This window comes from Vulpes lagopus, chromosome 12, assembly GCF_018345385.1.
Source record: "Vulpes lagopus strain Blue_001 chromosome 12, ASM1834538v1, whole genome shotgun sequence".
Lineage (NCBI taxonomy): Eukaryota > Metazoa > Chordata > Mammalia > Carnivora > Canidae > Vulpes > Vulpes lagopus.
In genome coordinates this window covers 46,116,387-46,137,588 of record NC_054835.1, presented here as the reverse complement: position 1 = coordinate 46,137,588, position 21,202 = coordinate 46,116,387, and the positions used below count along the sequence as shown (strand labels likewise).

The 21,202-nt window shown below is 56.5% G+C and overlaps 3 protein-coding genes across 8 annotated transcripts in view; all 3 read left to right on the top strand.

The window, feature by feature from the left end:
* Positions 1 to 4,713, top strand: part of SCN4A (sodium voltage-gated channel alpha subunit 4) — a 45,395-nt gene extending 40,682 nt beyond the window's left edge. For all 5 annotated transcript variants that reach the window (XM_041725610.1, XM_041725613.1, XM_041725611.1 and 2 more), the window contains one exon: positions 200 to 4,713. In XM_041725610.1, coding sequence (XP_041581544.1) covers positions 200 to 1,425 — 1,226 coding nt within the window. In that variant the 3' untranslated portion in view covers positions 1,426 to 4,713. The remainder of the gene's footprint in view (positions 1 to 199) is intronic.
* A 2,697-nt stretch (positions 4,714 to 7,410) lies between these two features.
* On the top strand, positions 7,411 to 11,221 carry CD79B (CD79b molecule). 2 transcript variants are annotated; one of them, XM_041725929.1, is made up of 6 exons: positions 7,411 to 8,025; positions 8,688 to 8,732; positions 9,486 to 9,788; positions 10,010 to 10,128; positions 10,420 to 10,461; positions 10,573 to 11,221. In XM_041725929.1, the coding sequence occupies exons 1-6, from the start codon at positions 7,959 to 7,961 to the stop codon at positions 10,669 to 10,671; spliced, it is 675 nt and encodes a 224-aa protein (XP_041581863.1). In that variant the 5' UTR covers positions 7,411 to 7,958; the 3' UTR covers positions 10,672 to 11,221. The 2 variants fall into 2 exon arrangements, with proteins under 2 accessions (XP_041581863.1, XP_041581862.1); XM_041725928.1 differs by having other exon boundaries at positions 8,685 to 8,732.
* Positions 11,222 to 19,531: 8,310 nt separating this feature from the next.
* LOC121473476 (somatotropin) lies at positions 19,532 to 20,753 on the top strand. Its single transcript, XM_041725891.1, has 3 exons — positions 19,532 to 19,705; positions 19,865 to 20,026; positions 20,488 to 20,753. Exons 1-3 carry the CDS (start codon positions 19,559 to 19,561, stop codon positions 20,686 to 20,688), a joined length of 510 nt encoding a protein of 169 aa, XP_041581825.1. The 5' UTR covers positions 19,532 to 19,558; the 3' UTR covers positions 20,689 to 20,753.
* Positions 20,754 to 21,202: the final 449 nt, after the last annotated feature.

Here is a 21,202-nt window from a genome sequence, read left to right as displayed (position 1 = left end):
TTCCAGCTAGAGTGTAACCCTAGCCCCAGGACCCTAGGAGAGCCCAGCCTCACAGGCCAGGCCATTTGGACTGTGCTTCTGTTGCTTCCTTCCAAGGAAGAGCACACCAAGCCAGGTCCCCTTGAGTCTCCCTTGCCCGCACTCCCTGATCTAACCTCCCACCCCAAGGACAATGCTCCTCACCACTTGTTCCCTGCAGGCCTCGCGCTCTCTGATCTGATCCAGAAATACTTCGTGTCACCCACCCTGTTCCGAGTGATCCGCCTGGCTCGGATCGGGCGTGTTCTGCGGCTGATCCGAGGGGCCAAGGGCATCCGGACTCTGCTCTTTGCCCTCATGATGTCCCTGCCTGCCCTCTTCAACATTGGCCTCCTGCTCTTCTTGGTCATGTTTATCTACTCCATCTTTGGCATGTCCAACTTTGCCTATGTCAAGAAAGAATCGGGCATCGATGATATGTTCAACTTTGAAACCTTTGGCAATAGCATCATCTGCCTCTTCGAGATCACCACGTCAGCTGGCTGGGACGGGCTCCTCAACCCAATCCTCAACAGCGGGCCCCCTGACTGTGACCCTACACTTGAGAACCCAGGCACCAGTATCAAGGGTGACTGTGGCAACCCCTCCATCGGCATCTGCTTCTTCTGCAGTTACATCATCATCTCCTTCCTCATCGTGGTCAACATGTACATCGCTATCATCCTCGAGAACTTCAATGTGGCCACCGAGGAGAGCAGTGAGCCCCTTGGTGAGGATGACTTCGAGATGTTCTATGAGACGTGGGAGAAGTTTGACCCTGACGCCACGCAGTTCATTGCCTACAGCCGCCTCTCAGACTTTGTGGACACCCTGCAGGAGCCGCTGAGGATTGCCAAGCCCAACAAGATCAAGCTCATCACGCTGGACCTGCCCATGGTCCCAGGAGACAAAATCCACTGCCTGGATATCCTCTTTGCCCTCACCAAAGAGGTCCTGGGTGACTCTGGGGAAATGGATGCTCTCAAGGAGACCATGGAGGAGAAGTTCATGGCTGCCAACCCATCCAAGGTCTCCTATGAGCCCATCACCACCACCCTCAAGAGGAAGCACGAGGAGGTGTGTGCCATCAAGATCCAGAGGGCCTACCGCCGGCACCTGCTCCAGAGGACCGTGAAGCAGGCATCCTACATGTACCGCCACAGCCAGGATGGCAGTGGGGATGGGGGCCCAGAGAAGGAGGGCCTGATAGCCAACACCATGAGCAAGATGTATGGCCACGAGAATGGGAACAGCAGTGTGCAGAGCACGGGTGAGGAAAGGGGCTCAACAGGGGACTCGGGACCTGCCATAGGGCTCACACCCATCAGCCCCTCAGAGGCTATCCTCCCTCCCCCCCCACCCCCAGGGCAGACAGTGCGCCCAGGGGTCAAAGAGTCTCTTGTCTAGTAGCAGCAGTGAGGTGGCCAGCTGAGCCTGGCACAGTCCCCAATCTCCCTCATGGTGCCTGCCTGCTGAGGGAGCAGGGCTTTGAGTCTGCAACTGATCGGCTCCCTGTCGCGGACAGGATCTGGCCATGCTGGGGCTGACAGCCAGGCCATGGAAAATGGGAATTGCACTCGGAGGCTCCACATTGGGCCAGAGGTCCCCATCACCCACCGCTTCCATGGTTTCTCATTTCAAGCTGCTCTCACCTCCTTGTGGGCCCTGCTGCCTCTCCTCTTTGGGGAGGTCAGAACATCAGAAATCTCTGCCCCCCCGTGTGAGTGAGGAGCCAGCCTACAATGGAGGGATTAGCGCCCTCCTGCCACCAGAGTCTTAAGGGCTCTAGGCCTCTCCCCAGGAAGTGGCTCAGGCCCCCCCAGGCCCCTCCCAGATAAAGATGTCTTAACCTCAGTGAGAGCGGACACCTGACCTCAGGGCCTACCAGCCCTCCCCTGACTGGGATCCAGCTTCATCCTGCCAGCTCACAAATTCCCTGGAGAAGAGAAACATCACTGGTCCTGAAGTGGCTCCCCAAGTGTGACTGGCCACTGGATCCTGATGCATCCAGTTGGGGTTGTGACCCCGAGCCCATTTCCTGCTTTGTCCATTGTGCAGCCCCTGACCCCTGGCTGGCCCCTGGGGAAAGAGCAGGGGGAAGGATTCCACTTGAGAATCCTCTTTCTCTAGGAAGCATGGCGGGTTGGGATAGGTGGGGTCGCGCCAGCTGTGTCACTGGACTGGGGGCTTCCTTGGCCTGAGCACCCAGACCTGGGGTGGGGGCAGGGACCCTGGAGTTCAGGAAGTAGATTTCTGTTCCTTCCCTCCCTTCCTCACTCCTCCATTAGCACCATTGGGGGCTATTCTGTAGCCTCACTGAGCCTTGAGACCCCTGTTACCCACCACCACACCCATTTCTTCCTCCCTCTTCATCCTTTTCTCCCCCTCCTCAAAGTGATCCTAAGAGTGTTATTGAGCCCATGTTAGAGATTTCGACACTGGGACATGCACAGCTACCTGGTTCAGGCCCAACCTTCCAACTTCCTGCTGCCTGGAAAGCTGGGAAGCATTTTTGTTGGCATCACCGGTCCGGGCATGGCAGTGCCAGGCCTCTTCTGGTTCCCAGAGAACACACGGAGGCCAAGCTCAGAGGAGGGAGTGAGACAACTGCTCAGGCATCACTGGATTTATTCACGTGTGTGTGTGCCTTATGTCTGCCTCATGCCTCTGTGTGCAGCTGTGTGTGTGTTCCAGTACACAAAGCACTGTGTCCTGCCTCTGCGTGTGTGTTGTGTCAGTGTGCCCCTGTAGAGTCTGACTGGTGTGTGTGTGTGCGCCTCCTATGCTTGTGTCTGTGCTGTGTGTGGATGAGTGTGAACATGCGTAGTAAGGTTTGACGTTGAGTCGCTGTTGACCTTAGTTCCTCTTCTCTTTCTTCTTGTTTCTTGTGAATAGTTTGATTAAAACTCAGGAAGCAGCAAAACCTCCAAAACAATGTGGGTGTGGGTGCGTCTGGGGGTGTATGTGTGCATGTGCCCACAGGCCAGAGCCTTCCTTTCTGTCTGACCTGCTCTCTGGCCTCCTGGCCACCCATTCTCCTTGCTCCCATTCTCTTCATCACACCCACTGCCCCAGCCCTGCCCCCTGTCTCTTGTCTGTGGCCTCTATGGAAGGAGGCCTCACTCCTTTTACCTTCCTGCAACTGTTCTGTCTTCCATCAGAAGATGCGTCCCAGAGAGGGCAGCCTCTTCCCTGTCCAGCACCCTGTCCACTGCCCTCCCCTCAAACTGGGGCCCTAGACTGGGGTGGCCCCAAGAGCGTCAGCATCTGTTGGACTGGATACTCAACACTGGACTACAGAGCCTCCCCGGCCTGTGGCCCCCTTCCCTGCACACCCACACCCACTCCCACTCTATCTGGGTGGGAACAGACCCAAACCAGTCTGGCAGGCAGGCTCCTTTGTACAGTTCTTATAATAAACCTCTCCCTGGTCCCTCTCACTGGCGGGCTTCTTCCTTCCACACCTCTGCGTGTGGATGCTGACAGGGCCTGAAGGTTGCAAGAAGCAAGAAGGGCTGGTGGGGATTGGAGCCAGATGGAGAAGACTTGGGGAGCCTCAGGGTGGATAGAGAGCAAGACAAGGCGAGCTCCAGCTCCCTCTCTGGCCCAGTCCGGCTCTCTCCTCCAGAGGCTTGGGCTTTGAAAATTAATAAAGGCAAACCTCATTAAATTGGAGTCAGGAGGTTCAGCAACGGGAGCTCTCAGGCACCACCACTCCTCATCAATTGCCCGACCCAATGGGAGGAGATGGACCTTGCCCCTGTGGGTGGCTTTACCATCTGGCTGGGAGGGGAAAGGCTTTCCTCCTGCCCTGGCAACAGCCCAGCCAATGAGAGACCCTCACAACTGAGCCAATGAGAAGCCACCATACATCCAGCTCCCACTTTATTCCAATGGGTTTTTTGTTTACAACAGCCTTCCCACATCCCCCTTTCCTCTATAAAGGAGCAGAGACTTGCCTTGGTGGTGGTGCCTGTAGTTTTGCCTAGCTTGCTTCTTTGGCGCTGCAATTCTCTGCTCCTCCTGCATAATCCCGTCTTTTGCCAGTAAGATAACTGGCAGTTTTATTTTTAAGGTTACAACTGCAGCCTCTTAGCTGGAATCCAAGAGGCCAGGTGAGGTCAGGGGTCATGGCCCAGTCCCCTAAGAGGCAGCACTACACTCTCTCCCCTCACTCATGTTGTTGCCCAGGAAATGGTTTTGCGACCCAATGGCCCCAGCCTCTCATCTCTGGAAGCCCCCCTCACTTCTCTGCACCCGCAGAGACCCCAAGGTGCCTGAGAGACACATGGTGTGGCCCCTCCCTCTCCTCACAGATATTGTCCCCACCCCCACCACCCTACCTCTGACCTCTGACCTCAGAAAGTCCAGGATCCATGGGACAATGAGTAACATGATGTAGTGAGCTAAGTCCACAATCCTGGTGGGTGAAATACAATTTTTTTAAAAAAAGATTTTATTTATTCACGAGAGACTCAGAGAGGCAGAGACATAGGCAGAGGGAGAAGCAGGCTCTCCACAGCAGGCTTGATGTGGGACTCAATAGCAGGATCATGACCTGAGCCAAAGGCAGATGCTTAACAACTAAGCCACCCAGGTGCCCCTGAAATGTAATTTTTGTATATAATTTTGTTTTCCCAACTTGACTTCTCAAGGGCTGTGTTTGTCCAAACTAGTAAACAGTCCTTTACAAGATTTCTATACCCTCTTTTTTCCTGCATGAAGTTACATGACACCTGTGCGGGGGGGTGGGGGGTACCAGAGGCCACCCTGACAGGCCCCTTGGCTCCTTGCTGTTCTCTATATGTGCGGAGAGGGGTCCAGCAGCATCCTGCAGGGTTCTGAGCCCCCCAATGGGATGCTGACCTCCCTCCCCAAGGTTGGGGGGCTCCTTCTTACTGTAAGTTTCTCCAGACCACACCTGGGGCTCTCTCGGGCTCCAAGGACGGGAGGGCTTGCAAGATGCCCTGGCCTGCCCTTCCCCTGAGCCTTGAATAGTGGAGGAAAAGAGGCAAAATACTAGATGAAAAACATAAGCCAACCTTTCAAAATCATCCCGCCTGCTCACTATCAGCACTACTCCCCACCTTCCTGAGGGTGAGCTATGCTCCCAGACTCCTCACCTAACACTGAGATACCGGATCCCCTACCATGCCTGGGACTGCCCTGTGAAGAACGGATTATTATGATTGTTTATATTTTACATAAATGAGGAACTTGATCTCTAGAAGTTAAAAACGGGGTTGCTTCACTGGGGTGCTGTTGGCGTATGGAGCGGGGACCCTGCTCTGTGAGATGCTGTCCCTCCCACTGCCGGGGATTCAACACCCCTGGTCCAAGAAGGTCAGTGGTGCCCGTTGGCCGCTGTGACCATTGAAATGACCCCGGTGGCTTTCCAGATGCTCCCGGGGTGGGACCACTCCCCGCTGAGAACCACCAGGTAACTTGGGGCAGCTTTCTGGCTGGCACACGGCAGGGCCCGGAAGCAAGCCTCCGTCCTTCTTAGCCAGTGGGCCTCTGCCCCAGGACAGCAGGCCCTGTGGAGCCAGAGAGCTGATTGGGGGGGGGGGGGGGGGGCATCCGAGCCCCTCCTTCCAGACTGAGGCCCTGCCCTTTCCTACCCTTCCCGGGGTTGCGGGGGGGTCCCTGACCTCTTGCTTCCTCAAACTCCTTAGCCCCTTGCCCCTCTCCCTACACCCCCACCCCTTGTCTCCATGCTGCCTTCCTGGAAAGGTGAGGCAGGGGCTGCCAAATGTCGGGGTGTACTGCCCAGGGCAGCCGGGGCAGAGGCAGGAGTGGGCTCACGGGGCCTCCTGTTCCAGGAAAGTAAAGGCGTCATAACCTCAGACAGAGCTCTGTACTGTTGTCACCGGAGAGGGAACAGCACAGCCCCAACTGTGACAAATAACCCTGCAGGCGGTAGGGCCCCACTGCTTCCACCCACTCCTGAAAATGGATCCCTGCCAGGCATGAATGGGAATGAAGTCCAAAGGACACATCTGCATCCCTGCCCCCAGGGGATGTGGATGTGTGGATGTGTTCAGAAGATGTCATCTGCCCCCCAACCCCCATGCCCCCTGGGCCACAGGACGAGCTCCTGAGCAGGGCCTACACCCCACAGCCCAGGCAACACACCCATGTGAGCGTACACACGCGTGCACACAAACACACACATGCGTGTGTGTGCCCCAAGCCTTCCCCATTTATCTTCCCAACTTTGGGGGGCCACTAGCTCCAAAGCTAACCAAGGCCTCCATTGTGAGGAGGTACTTTGCTAAAGGAAGAAACCCCTGGATTTCCCCCCCACCCCATTCCTCTGGGGAGTCTCCGACCACCCTCACCAGCACAGGAGGCCTATGGTCCCCAGGCTGACCTCAGGTGATGTTTATATTCCTGGGCTGTTTGTTCTGTGAACTGAACATCTGACACCTTTTCAGAGAAATGTTGTTTTTTTTTTTTTTTTCCGTTTGGAACATCTGGAAACAGCAAGAACATCTGGGACTGCCAGGAATGAGCTGTTCCTTGGATGAAACCTTAACCCTTCCGTCCCTGTTTTTTATAGCCCTGGTCCTGGCCCACACTCCTTGGCGGTGGCCCCAACCCAACCAGATGAGGCACATGTCCACAAGGACTGAGGGGGTCTACCCAGACCCCTTCCTTTCTCATTGCCAATCCTGGCATGGAGCAGGTCCACATCTCTCTAAACCCACAGTCCCACTGGTAACACAGGCTGTTTGAAAAATAGAGGGTGGTGAGGAGAAGGAGATGTAGGCAGGAGACGTATATAGGATTCAGCATCTTTCTTCCCCTCCTGGGAGTTGGAAGAAGAGAGGGACCAAGGGGACAAGCGAGAAAAAGGGAGAGACATAAAACTCAGAGGTGGGCTCAGCTGCGGGGCTGAGGTATACAAACCTGCCATGTGTGGCCGTGCAGGTTGTGCACTGCACAAGGGCAGCCCCAGCCCCCGAGGTGCAAAATTTGTGTCTGACCCAGGGACAGGGGCACAAAGACAGAAACTCAGACAAACGTCTGAACCCTACGGTTCCATCCAACTCTACTGATGGGCGAGATAAAGCCAGAGAGGGCAGCTTTGAGTGTCGGAACCTGGAGATTCCCCCACACTAGCCTCCTGCCTGCCCCCCCCCCCCACAAGAACTGGGAGCTAGGGACAACTCCCTGGGAGTCCCCTGATTGCTGAGTGGTGGGTTTTTTTCTAAGCTATCTTTACATAAGACCACCCCCTTTGACAGCTTCTAGCAGATTCTCTCACCAAGTGAGGGAGGGAGGCCTCTTGCCCGGGTCTGGACCATGTCTTCTCCCAAGCGGCTACCATACCAGGCTCTTGCTCAAGAACCTCTGTGGCTCCCTTCATCCACAGGGTCAGGTCTTCATGTGCCCCGACACGGCTGCCTGCACTCCAGCCCAGAGGCTGCACCCGGTCCCCTCCAGGTGCCCGGCCTCGGCCCATTGCTACCCCGGCCCCCTTGCACCATCCTTCCTTGGTGCCTCTCTTCCTGTAGCGCCCAGGAGCTGTGCTCACATTCACCCATGGGACCCGTGTGTATCCAGCTAAGTGCCGGGGAATGCAGACTGTGCAATGGAAGGCTGGGGGACCCCGGGACACGACCACCGGTGGGGTGAGGCCACAGGGAGGGACACAACTGCCCTCAGAAGACTCAGCGGCCCTTGCCTCCCTGGGTCATCCACTAGAGACCCCAGCTGCGATGCTTTAGCAGCACAGCTGACAAGAGAGCCCGCCCTCCCCCAGGGTCCCGGGAGAGCTGGTGCCTCCCCTGGGTCCCAATTTGCATGGCAGGAAGGGGCCTGGTGGGGAAGAGGCAGGGAGGGGACAGGCTGCAGCCCAGGCAGTTACACGTTTCCCCCCTGGAGCCTCGGTCCTCATCACGAGCCTGGGTCTGAGACGGAGCGGAGAGGTGACCATGGCCGGGCTGGTGCTGTCTCCCGTGCCCCACAACTGGCTGGTGGTGTTGCTTCTGTTGCTTTCAGGTACAGCACCCCCAAAATGAGGCCTCCTGGTTTCACTCTCTGTCATGGGCTGTTTGGCTGTTTCCGCCACTCTGTGTCCTGCTCTCTCCACCTCCCCCTTCTGTCTCTCACTCTTTCTGTCTCCTGTCTCCCTTGACACCCTTGGGGCCTGGGTCTGTAGGTATCACCCAGGCTGATGGGCTCAGGGGTCTGTGGCCTGGAGAGTGCCAGACTGAGCTGGGTGTGAGGGGTTGTGCCTATGACACGGGAGGAGGAGAGGAGTAGGATTTACCCTGGGCCCCCTGAGGGCATTGTGGGGGGGAGGGGACACAGGAGAGAGGCTGCCCCCAACCGGACCCTGGGATGCGGCACGTTCCAGAAATGGTCCCCTGGTCTGGAAGACAGGACAGCCCTCCTGCTGTGACTTTCCCGTCTCAACCAGGAGCCTGCTCAAGGCCCTCTGAACAGGCCAAGGCAGAAGGGGGGGCTGGGAGGTGCACTTCTGGCGACCTTTGCCCACTCCCGTCTCTCCAGAGCGGTGCCAGGGAGGGCTGAGGTGTCCTGAAGCTGCTGTCCGGGGAGGAGGAAGTAGGTCTAGGAATGCAGGGGGCTGCAGGGGTGGGGCAGCCAGTTTCCAGCGGAGAGCCCTGACCCAGGCCCGCCTACTTCCTCCCACCCAGCAGGTGTGCCAGCAGCCAAAACAGAAGACAGGCACCAGGATCCCAAAGGTCAGTGACTTCCTCTGCCCCTTCTGGGGGCAAGTATGTGTGTGTCCAGGGCTGGTCACGGTTCCAGGGGCTGTCCCATGGCTGCCCCTGTGCCCTGGTGCCCCTGGATCTCCCCAGCCAGGGCACCCATCTCCAGGTCATCTTAGGGTTTCCATCTCAGAGGCCTGGCTCTGGGGGGCCCCCGGCACCCCTCCTGCCAGCTGTCACCCTCATGAGATCTAAGTGCTCCCGGTCCCACGATTAAGGCATGTGGCTAAACCCAGGGAGGGAGGGGGAAGCCCGATGGGATTCCACTGAGGACTCAGGCTGGGTCTGTCCAGCTGGGGAGTGGGGCTCAGCCCAGGAAGGGGCCTGTAGCCTTAGGGGCTCTGACAGGCCACAGGGCCTCAAAGATTCCTAGGGGCCCCTCACTGGGAATGATGCAGGAGGGGGACTTCTGGGTCCCGGTGGGTGTGGCCAAGATCAGGCTGTTTATGAGCATGGAAAGGCATAGGAAGGTTCCAGAGCCCTCCTGAAGGAAAATCAGATGTTGGGGTGGGGGCCGTCAGGAAGGGGCGGGGCGCAGTGGTTGGCCTGTGGCCACTCCTGTGGCTCAGCCCCACACACGACTGTCCCACGCCCAAGAGCAGGCAGAGGCGAGGGGCTGAGCCAAGGCAGCGCCACGAGGGTCGGGTCGAGGGTCGGGTCGGGTCGGCGGGTTGGGGGGCGGGAAGGCGCGCCGCGGGCTGCTGATCCCGGCCTTGGCGCCCGCAGGAAGCACTTGTTCTGGAATCTGGCAGAGCCCGCGCTTCATAGCCCGGAAAAGGGGCGCCGTGGTGGAAATCAGGTGCCACACGAAGGAGGTGGGAGCCGTGAGCTGGTTGTGGAAGCGGGAGATGGACTTGGAGTCCAAGCCCCTGCCGAGAGAGAACCGCATCCTCCAGAGCCAGAACGACTCGGTCGCCACCCTCACCATCCAGGGCATCCAGTACTCGGACAACGGCATCTACTTCTGCCAGCAGAAGTGCTCCAAGGGGTCCTTCAGCAAAGGCTGTGGCACCGAGCTGCGAGTCATGGGTGTGTTTGGGGCCTGGCCTCCCGCCGGCAGGGAGAGGGGGGACGGCCAGGGAGCCCGCAAGAAGGCGGGCGGCCCACAGCCCAGCCTGCCGCCAGTAGGGTGGACCACATCGTGAGGGTGGCCGTGGCCATAGAACACCCAGGACAGCCGCTGAGGAGGTCCTGAGGGGGCCAGGCCCCAACAGGGGCCCCGGGCCTCACACCCCCTTGCCTCCCCACAGGGTTCAGCACCTTGGCCCAGCTGAAGCGGAGGAACACACTAAAAGATGGCATCATCATGATCCAGACCCTGCTCATCATCCTCTTCATCATCGTGCCCATCTTCCTGCTGTTGGACAAGGTGACTGACTGGGGGGGCCAGGGAGGCGGCCATGGGGTGGGCCAGACACGGGCAAGGCCTTCATCCCCCCAGCCCCAGAGCTTGCCCATTGACTCACCCACGATCTCTCCTTCATCCATTCAGTTGTTCTGGCAGAGTGCTCCAGAGTACACCTCACCCCTTGACCCCTGACCCCTGACCCCTGGCCCCTCGCTCCCAACCCCTCAGGCTGCGTGGACCTCCCCAGCCTGGCCCAGCAGTGGATGGGGTGGGGGAAGCTAACACTCTGCTCTCCATCCCCTGCCCCACCAGGATGACAGCAAGGCTGGGATGGATGAAGATCACACCTATGAGGTAAGGAAGAGCAGGACCCCACAGCGCTGAGGGCCGTGGGGTGGCTGGCAGCACCCTCCGCTGGTGTGGTCAGAGAGTGCCCAAGGCCTAAGCCCCATTCCATGTCTCCAGGGCCTGAACATTGACCAGACGGCCACCTACGAGGACATAGTGACTCTGCGGACAGGAGAAGTGAAGTGGTCAGTGGGGGAGCACCCAGGTCAAGAGTGAGGGGCTGGCTTCCCCATGCCCCTTGACCCAGCCAGCTGGGCCCTCATTGACTGTGTGAGAGCCGCCTCCGCCTTCCAGCTCATCCCCTCTTCCCTGGACCTCGGTCAGCCTCTGAAGCTGGCCCACCAGATCTGCCTGCCCCTCCGGCCCCTGGTCCCAGCTCTTGCCAAAGAGACTAAAGTGGAAGGGCCGCAGGGCAGGGCAGTGATTTGGAGTGGGGAGTTCTCTGGGGATAGACTGGACCCAGCCTTCTGGGGGTGCTATGTGGGGATCCAGCCCACGTTCTGGACTGGGAAGGCAAAGGCTTTTCTGGAACCTGCAAATGGACTCAGAGCAGACTGGCTTCCTGCAGAGCCCATGGGAAGCCGTGGTCCGTCCCACTTGGCCATAGATGGGCTGCGGAGGGCCACATGCCTCTCCCACCCTCTCCTACTCTCTCCTACCTTCTCCGACCCTCTCCCACCATCTCCGATCCTGTCCGACACTCTCCCACCCCCGGGGGGCTCCTAGCCTTGATCCTTTCCTCTCATGGAATAAACAGTGTGTCGAGAAACCACACACAGGCTTGTGACATCTATGGCATGGGGTGGGTTAGACTATCTCTCTGGGCACAACCATTTGGTTCTCTGGGCCCGTAGTGTGTGGGAGAGGATGACTGCTATGGGTCTCACAGACCTTGCCTGTGCTCACTAGGGCTTCTGTCTGAAAGCCTGGCTGGGATCTGCAGCCCTCTTGGGTGGGCACCTCACCTAGCTTGGCCCAGACTGGAGAAAGGCTGATAGCCCTTCTTGGCAAGGATGCCTTCATCCTGCATCCCCTTTGGCCCACATGAGCACCTGGGTCCTGCTCTGTAGGGCGAGGGTCTCAGCCTTGAGGGGCCTCAGCTTACCCATCCCAATCCTACTGTCCTTGATGGCCATTCACCTGCAAGAAGCCCTTCCAAATATCCCCAGGCCTGCCCAAGCCCCATGACTGCCTTGTTGCCCATGCTGGCCTCATTCTCCAGTTAAACTACTCCCCGCCAAGCCTGGAAATTTTGTTTTTAAGTCCGACGACCCAGAGCCATGCAAGAGATTCCCAAAGAGGAAGGCTTTGCAGTGGTGAAGTTTGGGGGTCCTGAGGTGATTCCTTCAGCCTTTTCCAGAATCACATCAGAGGTCCTCCTAGGGTCCCAAGGTCCCCACAAAATGATCCCTAGGGTCCTACAAATTCAAGCTCTGACCCGCCAGCTGCAGAAGTGACTGGAAACAGTTCCCAGCTAGGAGCTTAAGTGCAATTAACCTCTATGTGCAAGGCCAGGCCTTGCTCCGCTTCCTGTTGACCTTGGGGAGGACACTGCAAACCTCTTTGCCACTCATGCTCTGGATTCAGGCCAGAGAAATCCCTGCCTCCAGGGAGAGCCAAGCCTGGCATGCGGGAACCAGTAAGAGTGGTCACCAGTTTTTACCAGCTTTCCCCCAGAGCTCCAGGTGGGGTGGGGTGGGGTGGGTGGCTAAGGTCCCAGCTCCTGGAGTTTCAGTCAATTTGTGCATCGTTCAGGAGTGCTCGCTTGGAGCCATGCTGGGCAGGCCAGGCAGGGTCTGCTCCCTCCATGGCCTCCGCTGGGCTGCCTGAGGAAACTGGTTTGTTTAGGCATCTGCCTCCACTGAGCTGGAGCCTTTCCTCTCCTGCTTTGCATAGTGACGCTAATTCTGTCCTCCTGCCTCCACCAGGGACCCTAGCTAGCAGGGCTGGAGGCGGGAGGGTGTCTTCACTACTCCCCCCCACCCCACCCCCCAGTAGGGTCTCCCCCGGTCTGGGGCTGCCCTGAGTCTAGGGAGGCCCTGACTTTACCAAAAGATTAATACTTTTGAATCACTGAGTTTTTCTAATGCTTTACAGTGCTGTTGGCAGAGAATTATTTGAACTGAACCCCTGTCTCTGTCCCCAGACACCCCTAAAAGGTATTTGCCCTCATGGTTATGATGTAGAAGTCCTCCCTGGTCTGTTTGTCTTTTTTTTTTTTTTGGTTTGGTTTTACTTTTGTTTCTGTTTTTCTGTTTTAGGGGCTTATGCTATGGGTATCATCATGTCTGTCTTAAGGGTCCCCGGCCCCCAGAACTGACTGAAGCAGGGAAGATGAAGCTGTGTGATGCTGGTGGGGATGATGAAAGCCTCAGGCCTCAGTTGCTTAATCTGTAGAATGGGAATCATAAAACCTTGTCGGAGGGAAGGGAGCTGAACGAGATGCTGTGTTGTTGTTTTTTTTCAATTGTCATATAGTAAAATTGAGTTTGTTTTCTTTCAGTATACAGGCTGATGAATTTTAGCACATGTGCAGATTTATATCACCCCATCACCACCACAATTAGGATACAGAACATGAACTAAAATCTTTTATTGGGATCCCCAAAATATTTACATATTGAGCACCTCTTAAATGCTTATAATATTGTATGGAATAGCTCCAGATTCAGGTACATCATTTTGCATAAGCCCCAGCATAATCCTGGAGGGGGGCGGCATCATCCCCATTTGATGAATGAGCAAATCAAGGCTCAGGGAGATAGCAATGGGCCAAAACCATATATTCTGGGGTATGGGACGCCTTCTGACGCCAAACCCAGCATTCTTCCCAGTACATCACAACTGTCTCTCTTGAAGGACTTTGTGGCCCTGAGATATAGAGGAGGGAGAAAAAAGGAGGAAAACAAGGGAGGAGAGAATCCTGCGACAACTTTGGCCATCTTCAAACATTTCCCATTGTTGACAAGTCCCAACACACAGGGACACAGGACCCAGCCGGGCTGGGGCTCATGCCACGGGGCCATCCTTCGAGGGGTCTGGCTCTGGCCAGCTCCCCCAGGCCTCCCCCTCCCCAGAACACAGCCCTGAGGTGCCTTGCTGGGCACATGCCCCACTGCCCACTGGGGGAATCCAACCTAGTCCCTCGGGGCCATGGTGTAAGCATAGGCTGGTTCCTTCTTCGTTCTAGCTTGACTTCCGGCCCTTTCGATGCAGGTGCTGGCAGGCCTGGGGTGTCTGACCTGAGGGTTTGGGTGTTTTTCCAGCAGAATCAGAGGTGAGAGAAAAACAAAACAAAATGTGAAAAGCTGCCACTGTGTGGGTGTCACTGGTAGATAGCGTTTGTCCCTTAGCAGTTGTGGGGTCTTCTGTGAAGGGCCCCAAAGGCCATCTTGGAACACGGGGTTTGGGAGTTCCAGATTCTGTATTGATTATTCTACTCTTTAGCTGACCCCAGTGGCTGGATTCAGGGCCCACGTCGGCGAAGTTCCCAGGTGAGTCCGGCTTCCCACGGTGCTGCTGGTTAGGCACCCTCAGAATCTGCCGGTGACTCAGTTGCAAACCAAAACAAAGCAACAACAAACCATCTACTGGGATACCTCAGTTGCCCCTCCAACTCCAAAGCCTTTACCTGGAAATTTAGATGACTCGCAGAGAACAAAAATCAACTAGCATTAAATCCTGAGTTCAGAGTGCAGTTTGTTAAAACACGTTTAGATGGATCCCAGTGCATTTTTCTCAAATGAAAAAAAGAATAATAAAGACCTCTTTCTCTCTGACCGAACACCACTTTCTCACATGAGGAAAGCAGGGGGGTAGGGGGCGGTGCTAGACACCTCACGAGGTCCCCTTAGGGCTCAGGTTCTGCAATTCGAGAGTCCGTGTAGAATATTTGTGTGTCCTTGTGATCAGCATCTGCATACCGCCTCATCTATTTTTTTCATTTAAGTTTTTTCATGCATGTAGTGCCATGCATTGCAAGATCTTGTACTTTTTATGATTTTTTTTTGGTACTTCTTATTTCAAATTCATTCTATGAGAAGGACATTGAGACACAAAGTGGCCTACCTTACCATTTCTGGGTGCGTGGGTATTCGAGTTCTTTCCTTGGCATTGTCCTTGCATCCGCTCCGTCCACCTAGCACGTGCTGGTTGAGTGCCTGGCTCTAGGACTGTGCCTGCTGGCCATTCCCAACTCTTCCCAGGCTTTTCTCTCACCTCTATATCGTCACTGTTTCTTTCATGGCAATTTTCACAGTGTGAAATTTCCTGATGTATTTTGCCATTATGTATTTATTTGTTTGCTATTGTGTCTCTTCCCCATAGACTATAAGCTCCAACAGAAAAAAGATCCTGTCTTTTGTTCATCTGGGCATGCCATCTGCTGGTACAATATCCGGCATCTAGAAAGAGCAATGACTACTTCTTAGAACCAGTTAATGCGTGAAGAAGAGAATGAGTGAACGAATGAATACATGAAGGGCATGAACCCAGCCTCAAAACGTTTACCTTCCCACAAGGGGCATGAGATGTCCACAAACAAGCACAGAATAAGGTAAAAGAAGTCAGAGGTGATTTCCAGTGAAGGGCACCAATCAGGAAAGCACCCCAGACTTCCCACAGCTGCTGGACACACCTGGGTACTCACTACTTCTTTTTCAATGGGACTGTCTCCCTGGGGAATAATCCCCAAGGTGGAAATTACTGAAGAGGTCCAGTTATGTAGGCTGTGATGCACTTCTTGATGGTTCTGAGATCCCCAGCCAGGGTAAACATCCTTGTCAACCCCCAAGAGTGCCTACCCCTAACCTGTCCCCACCCCCACAAGCCCTCCACAGCCCTTCCTCCATGCTTGAGCCCTCTGGCAAACCCAAGGGTCCAATGAGATAAAGGAAGTGAAAACATGATGTACGCTGAAACGTGCAGTTCACATGTGAAGGATGATGAGATCTGGTTCATTAAATTGGCTTACATTGGGCTGTTTTTCTCTGCAGCTTTTCTTGGTGTCCGTGGACCTCATTCTAGGGTGAAGCTCCTTCCGCTCAATGTCCTCCAGCTTCAGTGAATATCTTCTGAGCAGGGATTTGACCCTCCTCTGCTGGCTTTGTGCTGAGGAAAGTTCTGTCTGTGTCCAGCAGCGCCACCGTCTTTCCCAGATGAGGGTTCTCAAGAGCTCCGTGTGGTGGGAAGATGGGGGCCTTGGGCAGCTATCTTTTGGAAGCCAAGAGACTATGTACAAACTACTGTATTTCTTTAACTCTGAGTGCTCTCATATGAAATGGGCCTCCCAACCCTCTCACCTAGGACAGAGCCTGGTACTCAGAAATGGGCACTTCTCCACCTCCCCGACGAAGCCTTTGGGAATCCCCACATAATAGTCTCTAGAAACCTTGACCCAATGCTGCATGATTGACGCAGTGCTCAGACTCCTGCTGGAAGCAAAGAGGAGGCAGAGTTACATCCCAGGGGCAATCCCAGCTTCTGGCCTCAAGGAAGGCAGCACAGAGCTAGTGGTGGAAACGTGGGCCTCAAGTGACCATGGTGGAAGGAGTGGAAAGAACTGCCACCAATCCTTCTGAAGCTGTCCCTAAGGCCTTGGTAAGTGTGACTCCAAAATAAATTGGCCCCACTCCACAGATTGAACCTCAGAGAGGATCCTAAAGTCTGACAGAGGCCACTTTCAGATCAAGAGCAGATCTGTGAGCTTTCACAAGAGGTACAGAAAACCCTAGATTTCAAATCTGGAAATATGGGATCCCTGGGTGGCACAGTGGTTTGGCGCCTGCCTTTGGCCCGGGGCGCGATCCTGGAGACCCAGGATCGAATCCCACGTCGGGCTCCCGGTGCATGGAGCCTGCTTCTCCCTCTGCCTGTGTCTCTGCCTTTCTCTCTCTCTCTCTCTCTGTGACTATCATAAATAAATAAAAAAATTAAAAAAAAATCCACTAAAAATGGAATGGGCAATTCATCTTGAGCCTTTTGAGGCTGACCTGAGAGATGTTAATCACAGCCTCTTCCTATCGGGCACCATGCGGAAGCCATGGTTGGGCAGTCTCTGAACATGGAGAAACCTGGGGTCTGGCCCTTTGGTGCCCCAAGAAAGGATGGGTGACTCCCCAGCATGGGAGGGCAAATCTCATCTACCTCTGCACCCTTCGGTTCTTGCTGCCACCATGGTAATCTTTTGTAAAGGTGTCTCCTCAGACCTCCAGAGTCCTGTGAGCCAGTTGAGTTCTGCGGCCAACAGAAGTGGGTTTGGTGAGAAGAGAGACTCCCCTGATCTGGCTGGTTCCATCTGCTCTTGGCAGTACCCCGCCTGTGGGGAACCTCAGCCACACCTCACTTGTGCCTACCTAATGTGGTTCTTGAGCAGTCCCCAACTTGAGCTCCTGTACCCTCACTCAGGGGAGGCCTGAGGCTTCAACCTGGTCCACAGTACACATACAAGTCCCCCCACCATTAGCTGTCATGAGGGGTTCCACACATCAGTCCTCCACAGGGTGGAAAGAGGGGGGTGGGGGAGGTAGAAGGCAATGTGGGGCTCGGAGAGTTTCCTCTATTTCCTCGTTGGCCCCTCCTCTGTGGTAGAGCTGCAAGGAAGACAGGAAAGCCTTCCTGATACCCAACCTCTTCCTCACACCTACATCTTTGATGACAACCCACTCTGGCCCTCCCTCAGCCGGGAGAAGAGCTCTGTGCGCCCCAGGGCCTTCCCTAGCAGAGAAGGAATCAGGGAACAGTTGGGCAATGACTCTAGAATGATGGGAGAAGAGGAAGCTGTATCCTAAAAGTGGGAGGTGGCAAGATAAGCCCTTGCATCCTGGACCCCGAGGATGTGCCTTTTCAACATTGGTTGCCAACACCATAACCAACTACCTCTAGAAGAGTTTGCTTGTTCATTTGTTTATTTCCCCACAGGGCAAGTGCTAAATGTTCCTAGACTCAAGGGGTGGGAGGTTTAAATGGAAGAGAATGTGTTCTTTTCTGCTCTTAGCCCTGGGGGTGATCTGATGCTGGTGACCTGCAGGTGCTTCAGTGTCCTCAAGCCTGGGCTCTGGGGGGCTGGAGGGCAGCAGTCCTAACCCAGCCTTCTCGGCCCTCACCTTGCACAGCTACTTGGCCCCCGACACGCACCCCGTGTCTCTGGGCCAGTCTCACCTAGGAAATGAAGAACAACAATCTGCCTCTTAGGGGAGGATGAAATGAGACGCAGGGACCCTAGTGATTAGGGGCAGGATCCCTGTGTTGAGAGAGGCGTTTAGAAGAAAAAATAACTGAGTGGCCCGCCCAAGTCTGCTCGGGAGAAAGGGTTTGGGATGATCAACATGGGAAGAGCAAGGTTCTGGAGGTCGGCTGAGGCTGAGGCTCTCACAAGCAAGGCTCTCTGAGCCTCGGTCAGCTGCTCTGTAAAATGGGGTGGTAATGATATCGCCTTCACGAGATGGTCGTGAGGGTCAAATGTGACAATGCACAGGCATGCTGTCTCAAATGATGAGCTCTATATGAATATTAAAAGAAGAAAGCTGGGGAGGAGACTAGGGTGGCTGGAGAGAGCATCTTTTGGGGGTGCTGTACCTGGAGTTGCACTGCTGGGGACGAGACCCAAGCCCTCAAGGGATCTTCCAATCTTGAGATCCTTTGGCGGTGACTGGGCTGGGGAAGCCCTTGTGGCAGGGTCTGCAGCAGGTTCAAGGAGCAGGGCGGGGGGGACACCTCCAGCTTTGGTCCTCTGCCCCAGCCACCTGGGTGTGCCCCATGTCAGGGAAATGGGGGGACAGAGTGGGGCTGGGGTCCTCTGGAGGTGAGTGTCCAGCACCAGCTGCCTCAGGCCAAAGTGGTCGGATGGTGGTAAAGTGTCAGGGGGATGGTGACAGCGGCCAAGGTGGAATCTGGGACTGAACTGTGCCCAGAAACCCCAGAATCCATGGCTGTTCTGGGCTCCCTTTCCCCAAACACACATTCTCTCTGGTGGACAGAGGGAAGCCGTGCTGGGAAGAGAAATGGGAGGGTGAGGAAAGGTAGCGCAGCTCTTGCAGCACACCCAGCCTGACATGCCCCCCCTCATCTTTTGGGGGCCGGGTTGGGTCCTTCTCACCTGGGCAGACAACCCTACAGTGATATCCCACCAGAGCCTGGACTCAGGCTCCTCCTTGCTGCCAGCTCCCCCTGGAAATGAGGATACATTGGGTGATGTCTCAAGCTGAGATCCCCATGTGCACAGCCTTCAGGGCTAGTGACAGTGGGGGGGGGGGGCAAGAAGGGAGGGAAGGCCTGGGGGACACGACCCCAAGAAGAGCGGGAACAGGACAAGAGGGAGGAGGCTCTACATAATCCATCAGCACAGAGCGGCCAGTGGCCCGATGAATAAATGTATAGAGAGAAGAGGTGGGGGCGGAGGGAGAGAGGGAGAGAGGGAAGGGACCAGGGTATAAAGAGGGCCCGCAAGGAACCGATTCCAGGATCCCAGCAGCCAGCTCCCCAAAGCGCTCAGGGTCCTGTGGACGGCTCACCCCGGCTGCGATGGCTGCAAGTAAGTCCCCCTGGGCTCGGTGTGGACTGAGGGGCGAGGTGGAGGGGGGCCTGCAGATGGCTGGGGGTGCTACCCCCGGGCTCTGGGGCTGCTGAGTGTGAGCATAGACAGCTACGGCCAGACGTGTGGCCCAGTGCTAGAGGTTCTGGGTCCCTGCGGGGTTGGGGCAGGGCTGGCAGGAACCAGGCCTCTTGCCCGCCGTCCGTGCCCCTCCGTGTGTAGGCCCTCGGAACTCTGTGCTCCTGGCCTTCGCCTTGCTCTGCCTGCCCTGGCCTCAGGAGGTGGGCGCCTTCCCAGCCATGCCCTTGTCCAGCCTGTTTGCCAACGCCGTGCTCCGGGCCCAGCACCTGCACCAACTGGCTGCCGACACCTACAAAGAGTTTGTAAGCTCCCCAGGCAGGGGTGCTTGCTGGGTGGGGGTGAGGGTGGCAGGAAAGGGTGAATTTCTGCCCCTCACTCTGGTGGGTGGGTGGGGGGACATAGGGGGGTAACTGAGGAGTTCAGGGTGGTTCCCCCCGAGGGAAGAGGCTGTGGGCAGAGCGCAAACTGAGGGGGCTTCCAAATGAAGCAGCGATGAGGGCCGGGGTGGGTGCCTGTCCCCAGGAGCGGGCGTACATCCCCGAGGGACAGAGGTACTCCATCCAGAACGCGCAGGCCGCCTTCTGCTTCTCGGAGACCATCCCGGCCCCCACGGGCAAGGACGAGGCCCAGCAGCGATCCGTGAGTAGGCCGGGCAGCCGCCCAGGGGCCTCCCTCCTTCCACCTCACCACAGGCATCAGGCCCTGGGCAGCCTCTCCCCGGGGGGCAGGTGGCAGGGTGGCAGCGGGAGCCCCCCCCCCGGCCGAGGCTGGGGCGCCCACCACCCGCTCCTCCCGCAGGATGTGGAGCTGCTCCGCTTCTCCCTGCTGCTCATCCAGTCGTGGCTCGGGCCCGTGCAGTTTCTCAGCAGGGTCTTCACCAACAGCCTGGTGTTCGGCACCTCAGACCGAGTCTACGAGAAGCTCAAGGACCTGGAGGAAGGCATCCAAGCCCTGATGCGGGTGGGGATGGCCACGTGGGTCCCCTGCCCTGGGCCTGGTGGCCTCGCTGGCTTAGACGACCGGTGGGGGATGGTGTGGGCTGGGAATCAGCGCCCCGGGGGTGCTTTGGAGTGAGCCGTCCAGCCTGGACCCCTGAGAGAGCTTCCTCCTCGTTCCCCAGGGGTGAATCCTCCCTGCCCTTCTCTGAGCCTGGTGGGGAGGGACAGGGAAGGAGCAGCGGCCAAGGACAGGGCCTCTCTGCCCCATCTCTCTCTCTCTCTCTCTCTCTCTCTCTCTAAGGATATCCACTTATTCATGAGAGACCCAGAGAGGCAGAGACACAGGCAGAGGGAGAAGCAGGCTCTCCGCACGGAGCCCGATATGGGACTCGATCCTGGGGCTCCAGGGTCACGCCCTGAGTCCAAAGGCAGACGCTCAACCACTGAGCCACCCTGGCGTCCCTTCCCTCCTCTCTTCGGCAGGAGCTGGAAGATGGCAGTCCCCGGGCCGGGCAGATCCTGAAGCAGACCTACGACAAGTTTGACACGAACCTGCGCAGTGACGATGCGCTGCTTAAGAACTACGGGCTGCTCTCCTGCTTCAAGAAAGACCTGCATAAGGCCGAGACGTACCTGCGGGTCATGAAGTGTCGCCGCTTCGTGGAAAGCAGCTGTGCCTTCTAGTTGCTGGGCATCTCTGTCACCCCCTCCCCAGAGCCTCCCCCAACCCTGGGGAGTGCCGCTCCAGGGTCCACTGTGCTTTCCTAATAAAGTTAAGTTGCATCATACCACCTGAGGAGGTGTCATGCTATTACATGGGGCAAAGGGCTGGGAAGACAACTGGGGCCTCCTGGGAACCATGACTGACCCGATTCTTCCCGGGCTGGAAAGAAGCTGTCACAGTCACTCGTCCCTGTCACATGTCAAGTCCACGGACCAGGCCCCAGGTCCCAGGTCTCTGGGCACTTCCACCCCCATAAAGTACCTGGAGGCATTCCTCTCCCCCCCACACCACACCACCAGATGGAGCACCCAAGAGTGGGAAGAAATGGAAAGCAAGACAAGCTATTAAGTACAGAAGCAAAACACCCCAACATGGGAGAAAACAGAGAAATCAGAATTACTTTTGTGCAGAAAGTTTAAGATGAATACACATTAGACCCCCCTACTCTTGGAAAATGGGAACAACACAAATTGG